General features: G+C 39.0%; 1 protein-coding gene across 1 annotated transcript in view; it reads left to right on the forward strand.

The window, feature by feature from the left end:
- The first annotated feature begins 2,581 nt into the window (after positions 1-2,581).
- The window catches only part of LOC129254235 (maestro heat-like repeat-containing protein family member 1), a 36,292-nt gene continuing 18,802 nt past the window's right edge, over positions 2,582-20,071 (forward strand). Inside the window, exons 1-4 of the mRNA XM_054892688.2 lie at positions 2,582-2,730; positions 9,522-9,687; positions 13,715-13,938; positions 15,153-15,293. Of these exons, the coding sequence (XP_054748663.2) occupies positions 2,588-2,730; positions 9,522-9,687; positions 13,715-13,938; positions 15,153-15,293 (674 nt within the window). The 5' untranslated portion in view covers positions 2,582-2,587. The remainder of the gene's footprint in view (positions 2,731-9,521; positions 9,688-13,714; positions 13,939-15,152; positions 15,294-20,071) is intronic.

Raw genomic sequence — 20,071 nt, forward strand, 5'->3', positions numbered from 1 at the left:
TCTTGATCATCGTTTACACGTAAGATCATGACAGAGACATTGTTCGCCAGCTCACCTCTGGCGTACGCTTGCTGCGACTAGGGATTGTTCCGCTCAGCGGACATCCATCGCAGCCTAGCCTTACGGGCCCTCTCGGCGATGGTGGCTTCAGCCAAACCACCGCCCACCTCTCCCGCCGCGGGCACTGCACCCTCAGGCGGGTGTTTTATTTAGTACGGGAGAAAAGGGATCCGCTGTCTATCACACTTATTATGTCGTGATGCGTGCCGCGTATTTCTCCGACACGCCCGTTTGAGCTGCTTTGACCAGACTGTTCTATTCTACATAGACAGCAGGTCCGTGGCATTTTCTTATTAACAGGATGGCACTCAGTCGCTTTTCTCGACACATCGACTGCCTTACGAGTGGTTTACTTCAACCTTACTCTCTGTCGTTCCATGTCCTTATCGGACTGCTGGAAAAGTCCTGCCACAGCTCTCTATCAGAATTCTGCAGATGTTCTGCCCTCACGCATTTGAGACAGATATCAAATTCTGGGCGCCTTCTCCCACGCGGGGGCTTCTGAGATATCTCGCATTCCTTACGTTTGCATGGTTGCGGCTTGGCTTAAATTATTAAGCCGGTGACTTGACCGTGGCTTTTATTAGCCCCGCTGTCGCCTTCTCAGATTGATTGATTGATCACTTACTGAACCGTACAAGTTTCAGTCTTCCGATCACGATTCTTGTCTAAATTTTCAACAAAATCGGATCGTTTTTTGATCATCGGCAATTATCATCCCTCCGGTTACGGATGATTAATACCTTCAATCCGAATCTTACAACCTCTTAAGTTCTTCTCAAACGTTGAGCTTGTATGGCTTAGTCCGTCATGGCACCTGTCGGTCGTTCTTGACGCTTGACTACATGTAACTCCCTCTTGGGTCGGTATTCAGGGTATCTTTTGTCTGTCTATCAGTCGAGATCCCTCCTGTATCTGTTTATATATAACCATTTACAGTACAAAGCTTTGCATACTTATGCATCGCTCCCGGACCGTTGCCGGGATTGGCTTAGATTAGGTGTGACTTCTAACCCTCGTCTTTGTTTGCCATTCTTCAGACAATTCCCAATTATGTGAAGTTGGTTGTTTTGTTGCGCGAGCCGTTTGCGGCAGCTTCTCGAGACATCTTTTCACGCTGGATTGTTGAAACGATCAAGTCAGTTGGTGATGATGTTCTCCTTCTGACACTAGGCCGAGGGCCGATGATACTTTAGTATCTTTCTTCTTGGGCTCTTTCTATCTTGAGGACCGCCTTTTTGGTGGCAACATGTCTTGCGTGCAGGCTCATGAGAGGAAATGGACGCCAAACTGCGCGATGATCTTGGGATAGTGCGTTCATAGGGAGATGCAGCGCGCGCGCAGGAAAATTGTGTACTGTATATTCGGCGTGCTGGTTCATCGTAATCAACAAGCAAATCAAATGAGTATATCCAGTTATCTCGTAAATAAGAAAATAAACCTAAGTATTTTCATAATTTTATCTCGGTATAAATTTTTTCTTGCGTAACTATAGATGAAACGCAACAGAACAGTGCCTGCGTAGACATACCCATCGCGTATCTGGGTATTGCAACGCAGATGATGTGCTTGCGCCCAAGTTACTTTAAGGAAAAAATAAAATAAACTTAAAAGAGGGTAGGGGCTATTTTATCTCCGCGACGTTGATTTCACCAATATTTCTAGGTGAATTAACCCCAAATGTTGACATGAAAATGAAGAAAAATTATATATTTATTGAGAATAACACCTTAACTTTATTCCTGTACAATCAGAGAGTATTTCATAAGACTTGTCTTGACTAATATTGTCTTTGAAATGATGCGATATATACTTCGAAAAAAGATGAGAGTATTGTCCATTTTGTTAAAAAGAAATCTCTGTAAAGATGCGCAAGCGTATTTGAAGTCAGTATATTGACACAATCTCACCCTTTTGCCCGGCTCCTGGCGGAATAGATTTCAATTGGTTGAGTGACACGAGAGAGCTATAAAAGCGCGTTTCTAATTGGATATTGATTAAAAAGTAGGTGTGTCTTACAAAGATAAAATGAAGATAAAATTGTTCTCAGAATACCAATTCGGAGAGATTTTAAAGGTATTTTATCTCACTGATTTTAACGGAGATAAAATATTTCATTTTATCTCAGATAAAATGGATCTCAGAATACCACCCCTGATCATCTTTGCCTCAACACAAAGCAAATTTGTATAGCTAATATGCTCTCATCCAATCAGAATCACAATTTCAGTAGCCTATGATAGTATCTTGTAACTAAACCACTTACAGGTTTTCTTAATCTACTCTCATTATATTTCTTGTGTTTTAAAGCTACTTGTAAGATTGATTACTTTTACCCTAGACCATTGATATATGATTTGGGCTCATCAGAATCTGCTCTCATCATGTCTAATATCCAATTGTTAAGTTGTAAAGCTAGCGTCAATCACTTTCTCACAGTCCTTAATATAGGTGATTAAGGCTTTTTTAAAGAATCTATTCTATTCTCATTATGTTTCATATGTTTTCTCCTCAGGTTGTAAAGCTTATGACTGCCCTCCACATCAAGCTAGCATCAATCACGTTCCCACAGACCCGTACAGGAACAATGAGAGCCATTAGAACACTAGCCTCTACACATCTAGAACCTGTCCTTAATACACTTATCAGATTCCCACTTCCATATGACCAGTAAGTAGAGATAGACACCATTCTCATTACGCTTTCTAAAACTAGTTTACTGGAAACCGGTTCAGGAAACCAGTTTTGGAAGATCGCTTTGCTGGCGTTTTCATTTGATCACCCGAAAGTGGTTTTCAAAATCACTTCACGTAAAGCGATCTTGTTGCTATGGAAATGCTCTCATTGGGGTGACACGTTTCACGTGAAATTCGAAACCGCAGCGTAGGCATTCTACTCCTGTCGTGTGGAGTAGCGCGCTCAAAATGTGTGGGGATCGCTTCCCGAAGAACGGTTTTGTCCTCACTTTTACTAAAACCAGTTTAAGGAGGCAAAGCGATCTTGAAAACAGCATCGCTAGGTGGTTTTATGAACTGGTTTGGAAGAATGCTTCCAAGATCTCTTCGTCCGTTCTCATTACACGTTAAACTAGTTTCCACTAAACTAGTTTCCAGTAAACTAGTTTTAGGAAGGTAGTGAGAACGGTGTCATTGACTAATAGTGTTTACTTTTAAAGTGTACTAACCAGAATCCAGCAGACACGGCTTTCAAGATGCTTATTAAACATGTTAGATAGATCATTGCTCAATTTTTTATTTCACTTTTGCAATAGAAGTTCAATCAGGATACTTTTACTCAGAGTTACATGTATTGCTATAAGATAATTCTTGAAACCTTCTTGCAAGCATATTACCTTGTTTCCAGGTGTAGGTGAGGGTGCATGTGTGTGTTTGTTCCTGAAAATGTACAAAAGTTGTTGTAAAAAATCAAATCATTGAAGCAAATTATTTTCTGCCTTTGATAATCAATACTTTGACAGATCTCACAACAAAATATTTAGAAAACAAATGAAACAATACACAATGCGGTGAATGCTAACTGTAACAAAAATAATGAACATTTGAGCTGAATTTATCAAGTAATATCATAATGTTGCAAAATGTTCATAAATTTGCATAGTTAATTAATTACACATAAAAATAACAAGTTTTCACAAGTGATACACATTATATATGCAGGATTTGCATTATTCACATGATCCATGAAAATGAGAGCTAATATTAGAGAGAATCTTGTAGAAATAAGATCATTAATGGTCGATTTGGCAGCTATTTTGTTTATGCAAATTACATGTACATGTAGGTGGTCAAAACATGAGAAATCAGCTTGGAAACAGGTCAAATCAGATTCAGCACATAGGAATTGTGTAAAATCGTCTAGTTCCCAACTTTTACCTCCAAATGGCAACATAATTTTATACAGGCCTCTTTTTTCAAAATAGCTCTGGTCTATATGAAATAACTTTTACTCAAAGTCACTACTGTAAGATAATTCTTTACACCTTTGCTCGAAAGAATGATATATTAATGAAAATCATAATTTACTGTCAATAAGTGGGATATATTCATTTGATTCGCTAGTTCATTACGATTAACTTGCACGCTGAATAAAAGTACAGTGTACACAATTTTCCTGCACGCGCGTGCTGCATCTCCCTATGTACGCACTATCCTGAATCTGACGGTTCGTTTCCTCACAGACAGGTTGCTCCTGCGTGACGCGGGAGTTGGTCCGACGCTTCCTTTATTCTTGATAATTCTTTGTAATTCTTGACTTGCTCCTTTTTGCTTCGTCTTGAATTGAATTTATTTTTATTCCTCCTCTCCACAGAGGACAGGTAGGAGCATCGTCCTTTGTTTCTTCTCAAACTTGTTTTCAACCTTGTTGTTCTTGTTTTGAGTTGGTTGATTGTTCCCTTTGTTTTTCAATCAACCTTTTAGTCCCATTGTTCTTTTAATTAATTAATTAAATTCTTATTCATTTATGAATTTTGATTAATTCTTTTGTCCTGAAATTTTTTTTAAAAGACTTATTGTTAAAAAAAACAATTTCTCTCAAATATTTTGGGAAGCCTCGAGCCCTGTTCTTTTAATTAGCGTTTATTGTTCTCGCTAATTAGTGTTTCGACTTTCCAGTTTAAAGAAAGTAATTTTTTTACTTCTTTCTTTCAGAGCAGCTGCCTTCCTCCTGATACTTGTTTCTTTTTCGACTTTTTGTCAAAAAAAAAAACCTTGTGTTTTTCTTTCTTAGCTGATCTCCTACACTTCGTCTTGGACTTAGACGTTTTCTGTTTAAATTAAATCACGATAAATAAATTTTAAAAAAATTGTTTTTTTCTTTCACTTAATCTTCTTATTTTGTCGTCTCGGACTCAATATTTAAGAAGTTGGTCCTGTTTATTAATTACCTGAGTTATTAATATTATTATTAATAAATTCTGAAAGGGACCTTGGTTTGTCTACCTTTCTTGCCCACCCCCATCCACCCTTTCTCTGTTTTCGCCCCTCCTTTTGTTCTTTCAGGTTAAGAACTTACCAGGTAGATGAGCTCTTTCGACTCATCTCTTGATGACTCCAAGCCTGCCGCTGGGAAGATCCAGACATGGTATTTCGTTCCCGCAATTAGCGGCAGTGAGTATGAGGGCAAGAGAGTGAGACCTTTTGCGTAGGGCTCTATAAAAGGTGGAACCTAGGATGCTCGCCCGTTTTGCGAGCAGATCTTTCTTTCTTATTCTTGTGCCGTTTGCTAGGCGTCGTAACTTACATGTTACACCAGAACGCCCCCGAGCATCACAGATTTCTATCCTCATGCTCCCCATCAGCTAAAACCGCCGTGTCAAGCACCGGGCAGGTAAAGCAGACACTCGCCATCTCACACCTCGGAGAGTCGCCGGCAATTTCATTGATTCGCCGGCTCACGCACCTGCAAGGGAAATCCCAGCTTATATGCAGGTGTTACCGACATATGGGCGTTGCCCCCACTATGTCACCTGACTCCCGATAACTGAAGGTCAGGCGTCGCAACTCTCGGGTTGCTTCACACGCCAACGAGCAGTGCGGGTCAGTTCCCTCACGCTCCCTGTCAGCTTCAGCCGCCGTGCTAAGCACCGTGCGGTTCAAGCAGATACGTGCCATCTCCAGCCGGCCCTTTATTGAATCGCTGGCATGCTAAACTACACTGTGTCCCCTGTTACTATGCAGGTGCTTCCGACATACTGCTCTCAGCCCCAACATGCTGGTAAGCTCTTGGTAACCGATGGCTGGGCGTTGCATCCTTACAGGTTACATCAATAGGTCCCCGAGCATGACAGGTTCTTATCCTCATGTTCTCTGTCATTCTCCGGCCGGCTTATCAGCAGTCTCACACCAGCCGCCGGCTTTTTCTATGAAATCGCCGGCCCGTTCACCTGCACGGGTTATCTCTCGCAATGTACAGGTGCTGCCGACATGTGGGTCTCATCCCCAGCAAGTCGGCAAGCCTCTGAATTTTGTTGGTTGGACGTTGCAGCCGCTTTTGTTGCTTCTATCGGTTTAATCGTTGGTGGTGGGCATTGAGTGGATTGAGATTTCTCCCGCCAGCCCGCACTCTGGGGAGCCGTCGGCGAGTCTTCTGAATCTCTGGCCCGCTCACCTGCATGGGTATCCCCCATTAATATGCAGGTGCATCCGATTTTCTGAATTCGCCCTCTACATCGAGTCTGACCAGGCATAGGTCACAGCGACTGCTCTTTCAGCGGGAACTCCCTCTAATCTACCCCCGGGGCGGGCCCGTAGATTGGAGGTAAGAATTTCTTACATACTGCATGACATCCTTCTCTCGTGAGAATTTTGCACTACTTTCGAGAGGGCTACCTATCACGCCAGGCGACGGGACCGTTTTTTGGCTTGAACCTCACTTTCTATACGAAAGTTAGGGTGCCCTCTCTTTACTTTTAATTCCTACTCTCTCCATGTAAGGTTAGAGTCAGGGCTAGTATAGACACCCGTTTGCGTTGATTGCGTTGGTGAGTCTCGACTTTGGACTTATATTAGCCCTGTCTTGCCTTCTTGGATTATTTTAATGATCATCTACTGAACCGTACAAGGTTCAGTCCTTCCGATCGCAATTCTTGTCGGATTTTGCGACAAAGTAGGATCGTTTATTGATCATTGGCGATTATCATTCCACCGGTTTCGGTTGATTAATACCCCAATTCGAATCTTACAAGACTTTTGAGTTTTTCTTCTCAAACGTCTAGCTCGTATGGTTTAGTCCGTCATGGTGCCTGTCGGTCATTCTTGACGCTTGATTACTCCTTCTTACGTTGGTATTCAGGGCATATTTTGCCTGTTTATCAGCCGAGATCCCCCCTTGTATCAGTTTTTTTGTAACCATATACAGCGCGTCCCCCAAAAAATGTCCCTCTGAACTCTGATATGCAGCTAAATTATGTTCTAACTTCTATAAAAATTCCATTGGTCTCGCTTCAGTGGTTTTGAATACACAGTCTATTATGTAACAGTGGTGCTTTACAGCCCATTCCAAGTTTGCATGCATGCAGCACTGCTGTGTGTTCTGCACTTTTTAGGATATCAACCCCCTTTGAACATTCTGACCAAGGAATTCTCTGATCTGACCAGGGAAATCTCCATGATCTAACCAGGCTCATCAAATCACAACCTTGAGCATGTTGAGAAGGGCAAAAACAGTATTTGACAGTTCATTTCATGTTTGATAACAGGAGATGCACAATGATTAAGACTACAGGTCATGTCTGTTTCATGCCTAATTCATGCCTAATACTGCATTTTAGTTAATAAGTTACTGTGGTCGAGTTAATTCAATGTAACTTTTTAAAACAAAAGTCAAATTTTTCTCTGGTAAAGTTTCTTTTTGCAAAGAGTGATTAACTTGTGGATTCCCCTTTATTTTTCAGCTTATTTTACTCATCCATCGTTCATATTTCTTTTCAAGTTGGTGCACTGATTCCCCTTCAATTATCAAACAAACTTTATTTTTTATGTTTCTTGCCCTTCTGAACATGCCCAAATTTATGATTTGATGAGCCTGGATATGATTAGGGAACTGTCCCTGCTCAGGTCCTGGACGTAAAAATGGGGGTTAATATGCCATAGACAATGCAGAAATGCTTCAAACTTGAAATGGGCTAAAATGCACCACTGTTACGTAACAGAGTGTGTATTCAAAACCGCTGAAGCACGACCAATGAAATTTTCATAGAAGTTAGATCATGAAATGAGCTTTCTACTTATGAACATTTATTTGAGAATACTAGCACATTTTAGAAATAATTCAGCCAGCCCTATGTCAGAGGGACATTTTTTGGGACGCGCTGTATGTAGCTTTGCATTCTAATGCATTGCTCCCGGACGTTTGACGGTTTGGCTTAGAATTCGCGTGTCTCCCACGCCTTATTATCTAGAACCAGTCGTTCGCACGTGGTCCATTGGAGTTCCTTAACTTCTGGTAATATGATCTGGTGTCCAGGTCCTTGAAATGGTTTTTTGATCTAACAACTCCGACCAGTTGTTTGTAATGTTGCAGGAGCCGTTTGCGGCAGCTTCCCGGGACATCATTTCACGCTGGATTGTTAATACGATCAAGTCAGCTGGTGTTGATGCTCTCCTTACTGACACTAGGCCGAGGGCCCACGATACTAGAAGTATCGCTACTTCTTGGGCTCTTTTCAATGGAGTCGCCTTAGACAACATCTTGAGAGCCGCCTTTTGGCGCTCTCTTAATTCCTTTTCTTCCTTTTACTTAAAGGACATTCCTTCTGGTGAGGCCTTATTTGCCTCCTCTGCCCTTAAGGCAGCGGCCTCCGTGTCTTCATCTCCCTAATTTTTGCGCACTGTTCCTTTTTCTTCGACATGAGTCCGTGTTGGTCTAGCAAATCAAATGAATATATCCCAGTTATTGACAGTAAATTATGAAAATACTTACCGTTATTGTCTTATTAACTGGAAATATTCATTTGAACCCTCCCTCTGGCCCCTCGCCTTGTTTGCATGGCAACATGTCTTGTGTTCAGGCTCATAAGAGGAAATGGATGCCAATTTGCGTGATGATCTTGGGATAGTACGTATGTAGGGAGATGCAGCGCGTGCGCAGGAAAAATTGTGTACTTTTATTCGGCCCGCAAGTTAATCGTAATGAACTAGCAAATCAAATGAATATATCCAGTTATCTCGTAAATAAGAAAATAACGGTAAGTATGTTAATATTTTCACAGTCGGGGGGGGGGGGGGGGGCACTCACATACATGTATATTGGTGGTACAGGGACGTGCTGCTTTGATGACCCCCTTTTTCAGACCTAATTTTTAGTTCTTTAGATACTCTGAATGACAAAATTTCCATTCAGAAGCCACCCGCCCCGCTCGCAAACCCCCGTTAAGAAACATCTCAGTTCCCTAGCCCTGCCAAAATTGTCCAGCTTGAGCACCGCGTGCAAGAGCTGCACGCATGGCTTCACAACCGTTAACAACTCCCTCCGCTAGCAGCTCCATGCGGCTAACGGCCACATATACATGCACAGCGCTAGCGTGCACCGTACCTACTTTACCGCAATCCCGTTCCGTAGACCCTGTTTTTCACACACAGCAGTATATATTTAGTTCCCAAGACCCTGTATTTTACACTTGTGGTCAGTTCCTTAGACCCCCATTTCAGGGTTTTGTGAGGCACACCCCCATCAAAATATAATTTGAGTGCCCCCCTGTGTTTCACACACATCTATAGGCATATGGTTATATACCGATTATTGTTAGCGTATAAACCTCATCAAACAATACGCAGTCTTTGCAGCACATAATTCTGCTCAAATTTAATTCTTTTTTCAAATGACATTTTATATTTGTCTTTTGGGCATTTTTAATTCCAGACATGTTTCTCCCCATAAATAAATTTTCATGAACCACCTTAGTATATCATGCATGATATACCGATTCTTTTATTTGCCAGACACATCATAGAGTGTTGGCGTACATTAGCCTGTGATGGCAGTCTTCTGCAGGCCGTCTATGATAGATGTTTGGATATGATGGCTCGTAATGTACACGTTGATGAGAAGATAGATCCTAAATCCAAGAAAATCCTCTCCAAGGTTGCCAATTTGAGGCCGTTAACTGTAAGTATAGATATTACTTTACTTTCCTCAAAATGTATTCTATTTTAACCCTAAAAGGACTGGGCTATTTGAGATGTATAGAGGACATCTGATCTCCGCAGCTGTTTGCGTGATTGCACCAAAAAAAAAAAAAATGTACATTCTATTCAACATAAGATAAAAGCCAGTGTAAATTTTTTTTTAAAGATTGATTTTTAATCATTATTAATTGATAAAATGTGCAAATTTATTCACGGAAAACATTATTTGCAAATTTTAAACCCAATATCACGTAAGAAATTTCTTGTCAGAAGTCATCTTTGCATTCTTATAGGTTTTAACAAAGAAAACTTGCCAAAGCCAAATTTTTCCAATGTATTTCTTTGTTATATGTATTTCTTTGTTTTTGTCTCGCCCACCGGAGGTGAAGGCGAGACTTAGGGATCCAAATGTCGTCCGTCCGTCGTCCGTCACAAACCTTATGACACATAACTCCGCAACCGTAAGTCACTTTTCAACCAAATTTGGATGGTAGATGGACTTGGGGGATATGCTGCAGTCGGAGGTCACATGGTAAGGTCAAAGGTCATTTTCAGGTCAACGTCAAAGTTAACATGCAAGATTCTCTTATGATACCTAACTCCGCAACCGTAAGTCACTTTTCAACCAAACTTGGATGGTAGATGGACTTAGGGGACCTGCATGTTATGCTGCAGTTGGAGGTCACATGGTAAGGTCAAAGGTCATTTTCAGGTCAACGTTAAAGTTTACATGCAAGACTCTCTTATGACACCTAACTCCGCAACTGTATGTCACTTTTCAACCAAACTTGGATGTTAGATGGACTTAGGGGACCTGCATGTTATGCTGCAGTCGGAGGTCACATGGTAAGGTCAAAGGTTATTTTCAGGTCAACGTTAAAGTTTCCGTGCAAGACTCTTATGACGCATAACTCTGCAACCGTAAATCACTTTTCAACCAAACTTGGATGGTAGATGGACTTGGGGGACCTGCATGTTATGCTGCAGTCGGAGGTCACATGGTAAGGTCAAAGGTCATTTTCAGGTCAACGTTAAAGTTTCCGTGCAAGACTCTCTTATGACACCTTACTCTGCAACCGTAAATCACTTTTCAACCAAACTTGGATGGTTAGATGGACTTGGGGGACCTGCATGTTATGCTGCAGTCGGAGGTCACATGGTATGGTCAAAGTTCATTTTGAGGTCAACATTAAAGTTTATGTGCAAGACTCTTATGACAAGTGTTATTCCATCCCAGTCATTTCACAATGAAGTTTTGATACAATATCTGTTGCGTGCCCTCGCATATCAAGATATTTCTGGTTATTTTCATAAGTGGGCGAGACACAAAATCGCTTTTGCCTTGTTTATCTCATGTTTTCAATGTTTTTTTAAATGAAAATTATTACTGGCCATTTAACAACTAAATTTAGCCAAAAATTAATTAAGCAGACCAATTAGAATAAACAGCAATCACCCTTTTATGAATTTTCATCTCCCATTGTCTTTTTACACAAAGTATGAAAATGAGTCATTATCAGAATGACATTGTCTCTTAAATGTCATGTGGTGTTGCGATTCCGTTGCAGAAATGGTCTCAAAAGTTGCGCGAGATAAAAAAAAAGTCGTGTAAATTTCATGCGCTATCTTTGTCTGTTCTGGAAAGTGTCTAAGGGGGTAGGGATAATCAGTTACTAATGAGTGAAACAAAATATAGTTAAGTATTGAGTGTAATAATTGTGTATGTTGTGGATATTGATATCATGTCTGTAGATCCTTTAAATAAAATGAGGGCAAGAATTAGGTTTCATGCATGAGATTCAATCAAGCAATTAGTTGGCCTTAATTTTTGAATTGTGGTAATTTCACCTGACTGCAGAGAAGGTTTTTGGTAAGCACCAGAGGATAACCTAGGGAGGTTTTCAAGTCGAAGCACTGCTTAACCAAGTGAATTACCTAGCATTTGTAAAGCATTTTACTTAATCAAGACAAATGTAAGTAAAATGCTTGCTAATAACCATTGTGATGTCGCATTGACTAAGCCACAAGGTATGTGGTATCTACCTATCTAGCTATGTTTGACTACATTAAAGTGCCCAAATATCGGACGGTTCCGAGTAGTGGACAAAAATGACTTCAACTTTCTCCCTTACTACTACAGGGACCCGCACTAGACTTGCATGCATGTCATACATGAACTTACCTTCTATTGAACTGTATACACAATACACCCAGGTTGCAGCTCAAAAAAAATATTCCAGGGGTAAAATCCATGATTTTGACTTCCAAAGATTCTTATGACCCTTGCTAATTTTGGACTCCAAAAGATTGATGACCAAAAAAATCTTGGAAGGGGGAAGCGATTTTTTCTCTGGAAATATCGCCATCGCAAAAAAAAATCTGCAATGGCTGACATGGGGTTTCCCCATGGCAGGAAATTCGACACCCTTCCAAATATCAGGCATTTCGGCTGATTGAATGGGAAATGCGTGCTGTTAACGCGCTCGCTTTTCAGAATGAAGTCGCGCGCAGCTGAGCAAAGAGGTCCGATTGGTAAGTAAATGATTAGTATTTATACCTTGGTCACATTTGCTCTACGGCGGCCGTACGGCGAGTCGAAAACAGCCGTTTTAACATTTTATGTACGAGCTACATATAGGTGGTTTGTATAAAAATGAATAAAACGGCTGTTTTCAACTCGCCGTACGGCTGCCGTAGAGCAAATGTGACCGAGGTATTAACGATTTCTATATCAAAATTATTAATAGTAATATTCAAAATCGGCATTTGAAATAAGTTGTTTTCTCAACAATCAAGCAATTATTTTAGGGTATAGAGCGCAATTTAAATTGCCAAAACTGAACGCGGTGCACAACTTTACTCGTCCGATATTTGGAAACTGCGTCCAATATTTGGCTAAAAACAAGCTTCTGGTAGTAACTTAATAATTTTCGTTTAAAATATTTTTTTCAATTCTATCTATTTATGACATTAAATATTCAACATTTGTACCACGGAAATACACATGATTTTTGTTTGATTCAATGATTGTATTTTTGTTTTGGTCCAATTATGCTTAAGTGTCCCATATTTGGGCACTTTACTCTATGTATGTTGTGAATGGCACACTTGTGCCAGACTTAAGCCAGGCAGGAACTGGCTTAGACTGATGTAAAATAATTAGCAAAAAGAGACAATTGAATATAAACAAAGATGATTAGCAGAATACTGAGTAAAATACTGGCCCTGGTACATGTAGTCAGGATCAATACCACAACAACAAAGGATGCTGGCATACTGGCATGCTGTTAAAGGTCAAGTCCACCCCAGAAAAATGTTGATTTGAATAAATAGAGAAAAATCAAACTAGCAAAATGCTGAAGATTTCATCAAAATCGGATGTAAACTAAGAAAGTTATCACATTTTAAAGTTTTGCTTATTTTGCACAAAACAGTGATATGCACAACTCAAATGAGACAGTCGATGATGTCTCCCACTCACTATTTCTTTTGTTTTTTATTGTTTGAATTATACAATATTTCATTTTTTATAGATTTGACAATAAGGACCAACTTGACTGAACCATATAGTATTAAACAATACTCATTCCACATGTGGAATTAATCGTTGTTTCACTTGACAATGAGGCGAAAAATAGAATATTCCCTATTTCATATAATAAAATACAAAAGAAATAGTGAGTGGATGACGTCATCAGTCTCCTCATTTGCATATCCACCAGGATGTGCATATAACTATTTTGTGAAATTATGCAAAACTTTTAAGTGTCATAACTTTCTTATTTTATATCCAATTTTGATGAAATTTTCAGTGTTATGCCTGTTGGATTTTTCTCTTTTTATTCAAGTCAACTTTTTGTTGGGGTGGACTTGTCCTTTAATGAGGGTTTGGATTCTGAGACCATTCCTGTACTGATGGAGCTATCCCACTTCCATTTATCCTTACGTTAGAATTGTTGCAGTGGGTCCATATTTTTCATGTCTTTGGTTCATTTCTTCTTCATCAGGTCGTATCAGCTCTGACTGAAACATTCCAAGTGGAGGAATCAGAAGATGTTGTTTCTGATAACTTTCCAAGGTTGTTCTCGTCTCTACTGATCTACATTGGCTCCTGTGTGGGTAAAGTCAAACCTCCATCCCTCAAAGCTGATCAGATCCAACAACAAGAGATTGTCAATGCGAAAGATGTGAAAGCATTCAACAAGGCCCTGGCTGTTATCTGCCCAAGCTTGTGAGTCATGTAGTATATGCACATCTTTGTGTAGGGAATGAAGATTGATTGAATAGTGCATTGGTTTTACTCTTTCCAAAACATATCCTTATTTTCATGGTGAACATGCTCAGAGATAATTTGGAGATTTAGATCGTATAGATGAGAATGACACTCAGTCAACACAATCGAGAGACCTGTTGACTACTGGTGAAACTTTTTTTTTATCATACTCAATATGTACAATGTAAGGCTATGGGAAGTCAGCCCCTTGTCTAATGGTGATGATAATTAAAGAAATGCCTCATGTGTGTAAAAAAATAGTGTACGCAAGTGCATTTTTCTTGGATATTGGATGATGTGAGAAACACAAATTTCTCGTCCTCAATTTCTGAGTTTTGTCTCGCCCACTAGAGGTGAAGGCAAGACTTAGGGATCCAAATGTCGTCCGTCCGTTCGTCACAAACATTATGACACATAACTCCGCAACCATAAGTCACTTTTCAACCAATCTTGGGTGGTAGATGAACTTGGGGGACCTGCATGTAATGCTGCAGTCGGAGGTCACATAGTAAGGTCAAAGGTCATTTTGAGGTCAACATTAAAGTTTACATGCAAGACTCTCTTATGACACATAACTCCGCAATCGTAAGTCACTTTTCACCCAAACTTGGGTTGTAGATGTACTTAGGAGATCTGCATATAATTGTGTTCGGAGGTCGCATGGTAAGGCCAGAGTTCATTTTGAGGTCAACATTTAAGTTTACATGCAAGACTCTTATGACAAATGTTATTCCATCCCAGTTATTTCACAATGACGTTTTGATAAAATTCTGGTGCGTGCCCTCGCAAATCACAATTTTCTGGTTATTTTCATAAGTGGGCAAGACACAAAATTGCTTATGCCTTGTTATTTATTAGAGGTGTTGGTAGAATTGATGGTTGTGATGGTGGTGGTGGTGATGATGATGATGATTATGTTGATGATGCTGATAATGATGATAATGGTAGCAATGATGGTGCTGATTTGATTGTTTTGAAGATAATGTTTAATGTAGAAATGATTGTATATGTAGAAACCAAAATCAATGAACAAAGTAAGAATATGAATAGACAATGAGCCTGTACATTGTGATATTCTTATCTACTGCATGTTTCTTGTATATCATCAATTTCACTTTTCTCCTACAAATCTATTAAATTGTTCCATGTATTTTATTTCTATTCCTGATTAGCTTGGCCACTGAATCTATAAAGTGTCTGCTAGCACGAGGGCCTAATTCTGCCGATCTGATGGAGCTACTTAGTAAGGAGGGAGTATGGACTAAACTGCAAGAAGAGGAAGAGTATGAGGATGGGGTACAGATACTTGGGAGGTATGTTAACTAAGAGAGTCATTCAATTTCAATTGATATATAGTTTGGTTTGTTGGTTGATATGCAGCATATTCTTCTCAAATAATAGTTACGACATATTTTTTATTATATCCCTTACTGAAAATGTGTTGCTTTCTGATTGGTTAAGAGCGCTTCACGTGATTTATCATAATTTCACTAGAAAAATGAAATTCATCGAAGATCAAAATATAAACAAACAAAAAAGTAAGTCCCCCCTTACAAACATCCATAATTTCCAAACCACTGGTGGTTTTTAATATATTTTTACATGAGCGTGTAGGTGATTTTATAAGCTACCCTCTTAGTGAATGTTACGTACATATTTTATGTTATGCTTCAGTGAGCACCGGCAAAATGCAAAATTGTCTCTTTAAAAGTCACAAGCAAAATATCATGTCTGTAATTCCAGTTTATTGGAGCAAATTCCACATTCTCATCATGAAAAATACTCAAATGGCTTGTAAAAGGTACTTTCTTAAAGACAATACAACTTTTTGCTAAATTTCATGGTTGAATAAACAAGGTCAAACTTTGCTATTATTGGAATTTTTACACATTTCTTTTGATGAAAATGATCGAATATGATGACAATTATTTTTGGAAGAGTATCTTTAACAATATTCATCATTTCACGGCTCAATGAACATTTAATGAAAACAAATAAAATACGATTTTCAAATATTATTGGCAAGTAATGCTTCAATTTGGTACAGTAACTGAAATTATCTTTTCTCATCCTTTTTTGTTACATGTATGTTCATGACCAATTAACATGTTTCAATGAATAAAAGGTGTTTAATTAAACATTCACGCTTGAATGAACATGTGGAATGTGATTAGCTTTTTTTTACATTATTGGAAAAATGAAAATGCTAACTATGGATATCTGTCACAAACCTTCTTGCATAGTTAGCTTGATTGGATTTTTATGAAAATCCTGATATTTAATGCTTCATTGAGCACACAATATTAGAAAATTATGCGAATGAGAAGAAATTTCAAGGCCTTGGCCCCACTCTGTGCCGTATCGAATGCTTATTTGAGTGTGCGAGCCCTTTGGATAGTGTCACTCTGAAGTCATGTGCGAAGTTTCATGAGAAAACTATTGGCAGAAGTAACAAAACCATCTATGAAACAAACCCTTATTTCACCTTTGTTTTGACTTAATTGTGTACACTATGGGTGCATATTTTTTAGAATAAGTAACTCCTATTCAATATGGTGGAACCTTTTTTCAAAGCTATCGTTAGCAGTATCATTTGGCAGTAATGTTCATCAACCTATGGGCAGAATTCTATGCAAAAATGAAAAACGATTTGTTTGTTTATGGATGAGTGAGCACGCCTCAAAGGGGGAAAAGAGGCATTTTTAATGTCATAGACTCATTTTGGGGGGTTATAAAGTGAATAATGGGGGCAAACTCGGTTTCAAATGTAACTTAATTGGTGTTGTTTTTATCATCTATAATTTTTATCACCACACACTTTCCGAACTTTTTACACGGTCATGTTTGAGCGAGCACACTCGAAAACTTAAGGAATTAATACTCTTTTTACTTCAAAATTGTATTCTTTTCCTAACAATTTCTCAGGATCAGTTGAATATATGGACAAATCAGTAGTGGATCCAGAATTTGAAAGTAGGGAGGTGCCGAGATATTGGGGAAGGGGAGCCACTAACATTTTCCAATTATAACATGTTTTAACAAGTTACAGAGGATACTACCATAAACCCCTATGAGAGGATACGTCACAAAAAAATGTGCTCACTCAACCATGAACATACGTTATCAAAATTTTGTGTGAAGTGGCTAAATGATGGATAGTAAAACAATGTTAACACCATAAAATTCACCCAAAAAACAACCTTTGCCCAACTTTGTATTTACGCAATCTGAAAAACAATTTTTAATTCAATCTTTGATTACTCATGCATGACCCAACCGATCAATCTTATTTTCCCCCAGGAGTTGCTTAATAAGTGTAAGAACCACCTACAAAATATTATATCTCAAAATTATTCCATTCAAAAGTTACAGCATTTTGATTTAGGGGGGACTTACTTTTTTTGTTGTGTAGGCCTATATTTTGTGACGTCAGAGTAGAATAGTTTTTAAAAACTATTTTGCGTCTGACTGAGAACCACACAATCACTTGGGCACAGCGCTCGACTGGCTGCCTCCACCGGGCAAGTCTAGTGATGCAACAGCGCTGACGCTTTATCAGGGGTCCGCTGAGAGCAGCGCAGTTAGCACAGGTAAAAATGCAATGCTATCTGCATCACAAACTCTCCAATAACTAAATGTCAATGTGAAATCGCGTTTTGCTTGTTTATAATGAATCTGTATGCTAAAAATGAAATTAATGATGGCCATCATTCGATCATCTAATAATTTGGGCTGCTTCATTTTAGTTCAGCAGGGTTAGTTTACAACCTTCACAACCGTTAAGTGGAATTATTAGAAGATTGATCTCAGCAGCCGCAGCGCAACACCAAACCACCCTGAGTGATGCTTGGGAGCCGGCGCAGTCTATTCAGGAACCGGCTAGCTTAGAATGATAAGCCAGTTTTGCTTAAATTAGATCTAAGCTGATCTATATTCTGTCCAGATCATGCAGATGGCATACCCGCCAACCCATACGATTAATCATATTTTGGAGCATTTGTTAAGATTTTTTATATTAAAAAATTGTAGCAATACGATTTTTAACATTGGAGGGAAAAAAATTCACATATTTTAGCACTCAAACGCTTTTAGCATTGCCTTATGTATTTGTGATGCACTGCAATGCTTTAAAGACACTTTTGAGTGAGCATGTATGTGCATTCAGCATGAAAATCGTATCTAGCACATCTCACATGTTTTCCATTGTGATCTCATGAGTGCGCGGTGAGGTTGCTTGTTCCATGAGACAGCCTCTCGCTGAAGCACTGGGCTGTTGGGCCTGGCTGGCCGCTGGTTAGAAATGCAGTGTGATGTCTAGGGGCCGGGATCGTAAGCTTTCAGCGGTGAAGTTTCGACTTAAAATATATTTCTAAGAAATAAAAGGTATTGAATCCAAATCTAGATCACCAATAGAAGGCCTCACAAGAGATAGCCTATGCCTCAAAATAACTCTCTTTTTTTTAAGTGTGCAGGTAAAAAAAAAATCACAGTTTACTAGTATGATATCAATCAATAGTAATACACTGAATGTGTTGCTACATGTACTTTGAGCCAAAATCAGTAAGTTTCACAATATGTTTAAGTGTTGTGATTATTTTTGTCTTGCCTGCATAGCAGAGCGAGACTATAGGCGCCGCTTTTCCGACGGCGGCGGCGTCGTCAACATTGAAATCTTAACCAAGGTTAAGTTTTTGAAATGTCATCATAACTTAGAAAGTATATGGACCTAGTTCATGAAACTTGGACATAAGGGTAATCAAGTATTATTGAACATCCTGCCTGAGTTTCAGGTCACATGACCAAGGTCAAAGGTCATTTACGGTCAATGAACTTTAGACCATGTTGGGGGAATCAATATCGAAATCTTAACCAAGGTTAAGTTTTTGAAATGTTGTCATAACTTCGAAAGTATATGGACCTAGTTCATAAAACGTAGACATAAGGGTAATAGTGTATCACTGAAGATCCTGCCTGAGTTTCAGGTCACATGATTAAGGTCAAAGGTCACTTACGGTCAACGAACTTTGGCCATGTTAGGGTTATTTGAGGAATTGTCATCATATCTTTAAAAGTTTATGGATCTAGTTCATAAAACTTGAACATAAGAGCAACCATGTATCCCTGAATATCATGTGCGAGTTTCAGGTCATATGACCAAGGTCAAAGGTCACTTAGGGTCAACGAACTTTGGCCATGTTAGGGTTATTTGAGGAATTGTCATCATAACTTTGAAATTTTATGGATCTAGTTCATGAAACATGGACATAAGAGCAATCAAGTATCCTTAAACATCCTGTGCGAGTTTCAGGTCACATGACCAAGGTCAAAGGTCATTTAGGGTCAACAAACTTTGTTAATGTTAGGGGTATTTGTGGAATTGTCATCATAACTTTAAAAGTCGACGGATCTAGTTCATGAAACTTGGACATAAGAGCAGCAGTGTATCCCTGAATACCCTGTATGCATTTCAGGAACATGGCCAAGATCATAGATCATTTAAAGGTCAATGAACTCTGGTTGTGTTGGGAGTATGTGTTGAATTGGCATCATAACTAAGGAAGTTTATGGATCTAGCTAATGAAACATCGACATAAGGATAATCAAGTATGAATGATTGTTTTGCACATGTCTTAGGTCACATGATCATGGTCAAAGGTCATCTTGGGTCAATGGGCATAATATTTTATTATCATATTAGTGTTTTCTTCTGTGAATAATATTCATTAGCTATTTTCAAAGGAAGCACTGCTGCTATATCGCATTGCGTAATGCAGGCGAGACTGCCAGAGGCGTTCCACTTGTTGTCAATATTCATTTATTTATATTTTCTAAATCATTTTTACATTATCAATGGATAATTGTGAAAATGAGAAATCATAATTGCACAAACTGTGTATTTATACTGCTTTCTAGTGATAACTAGTAGAAATGAAAGTAAAAGGGTAAATTAGATTTTGTTTTATGATGTCTAAATCTATACAAAACTTAGACAGGAATAACTGTCGTTTCTGGGGATTTAGTCAACAATTTCTAACATTTTACTATAATCCCCATTCACCTACGGTAGTGTGTTAGTGCGAGCCTGCATGGG

The sequence above is a fragment of the Lytechinus pictus genome, chromosome 2 (genome assembly GCF_037042905.1).
Source record: "Lytechinus pictus isolate F3 Inbred chromosome 2, Lp3.0, whole genome shotgun sequence".
NCBI classification, from domain to species: domain Eukaryota; kingdom Metazoa; phylum Echinodermata; class Echinoidea; order Temnopleuroida; family Toxopneustidae; genus Lytechinus; species Lytechinus pictus.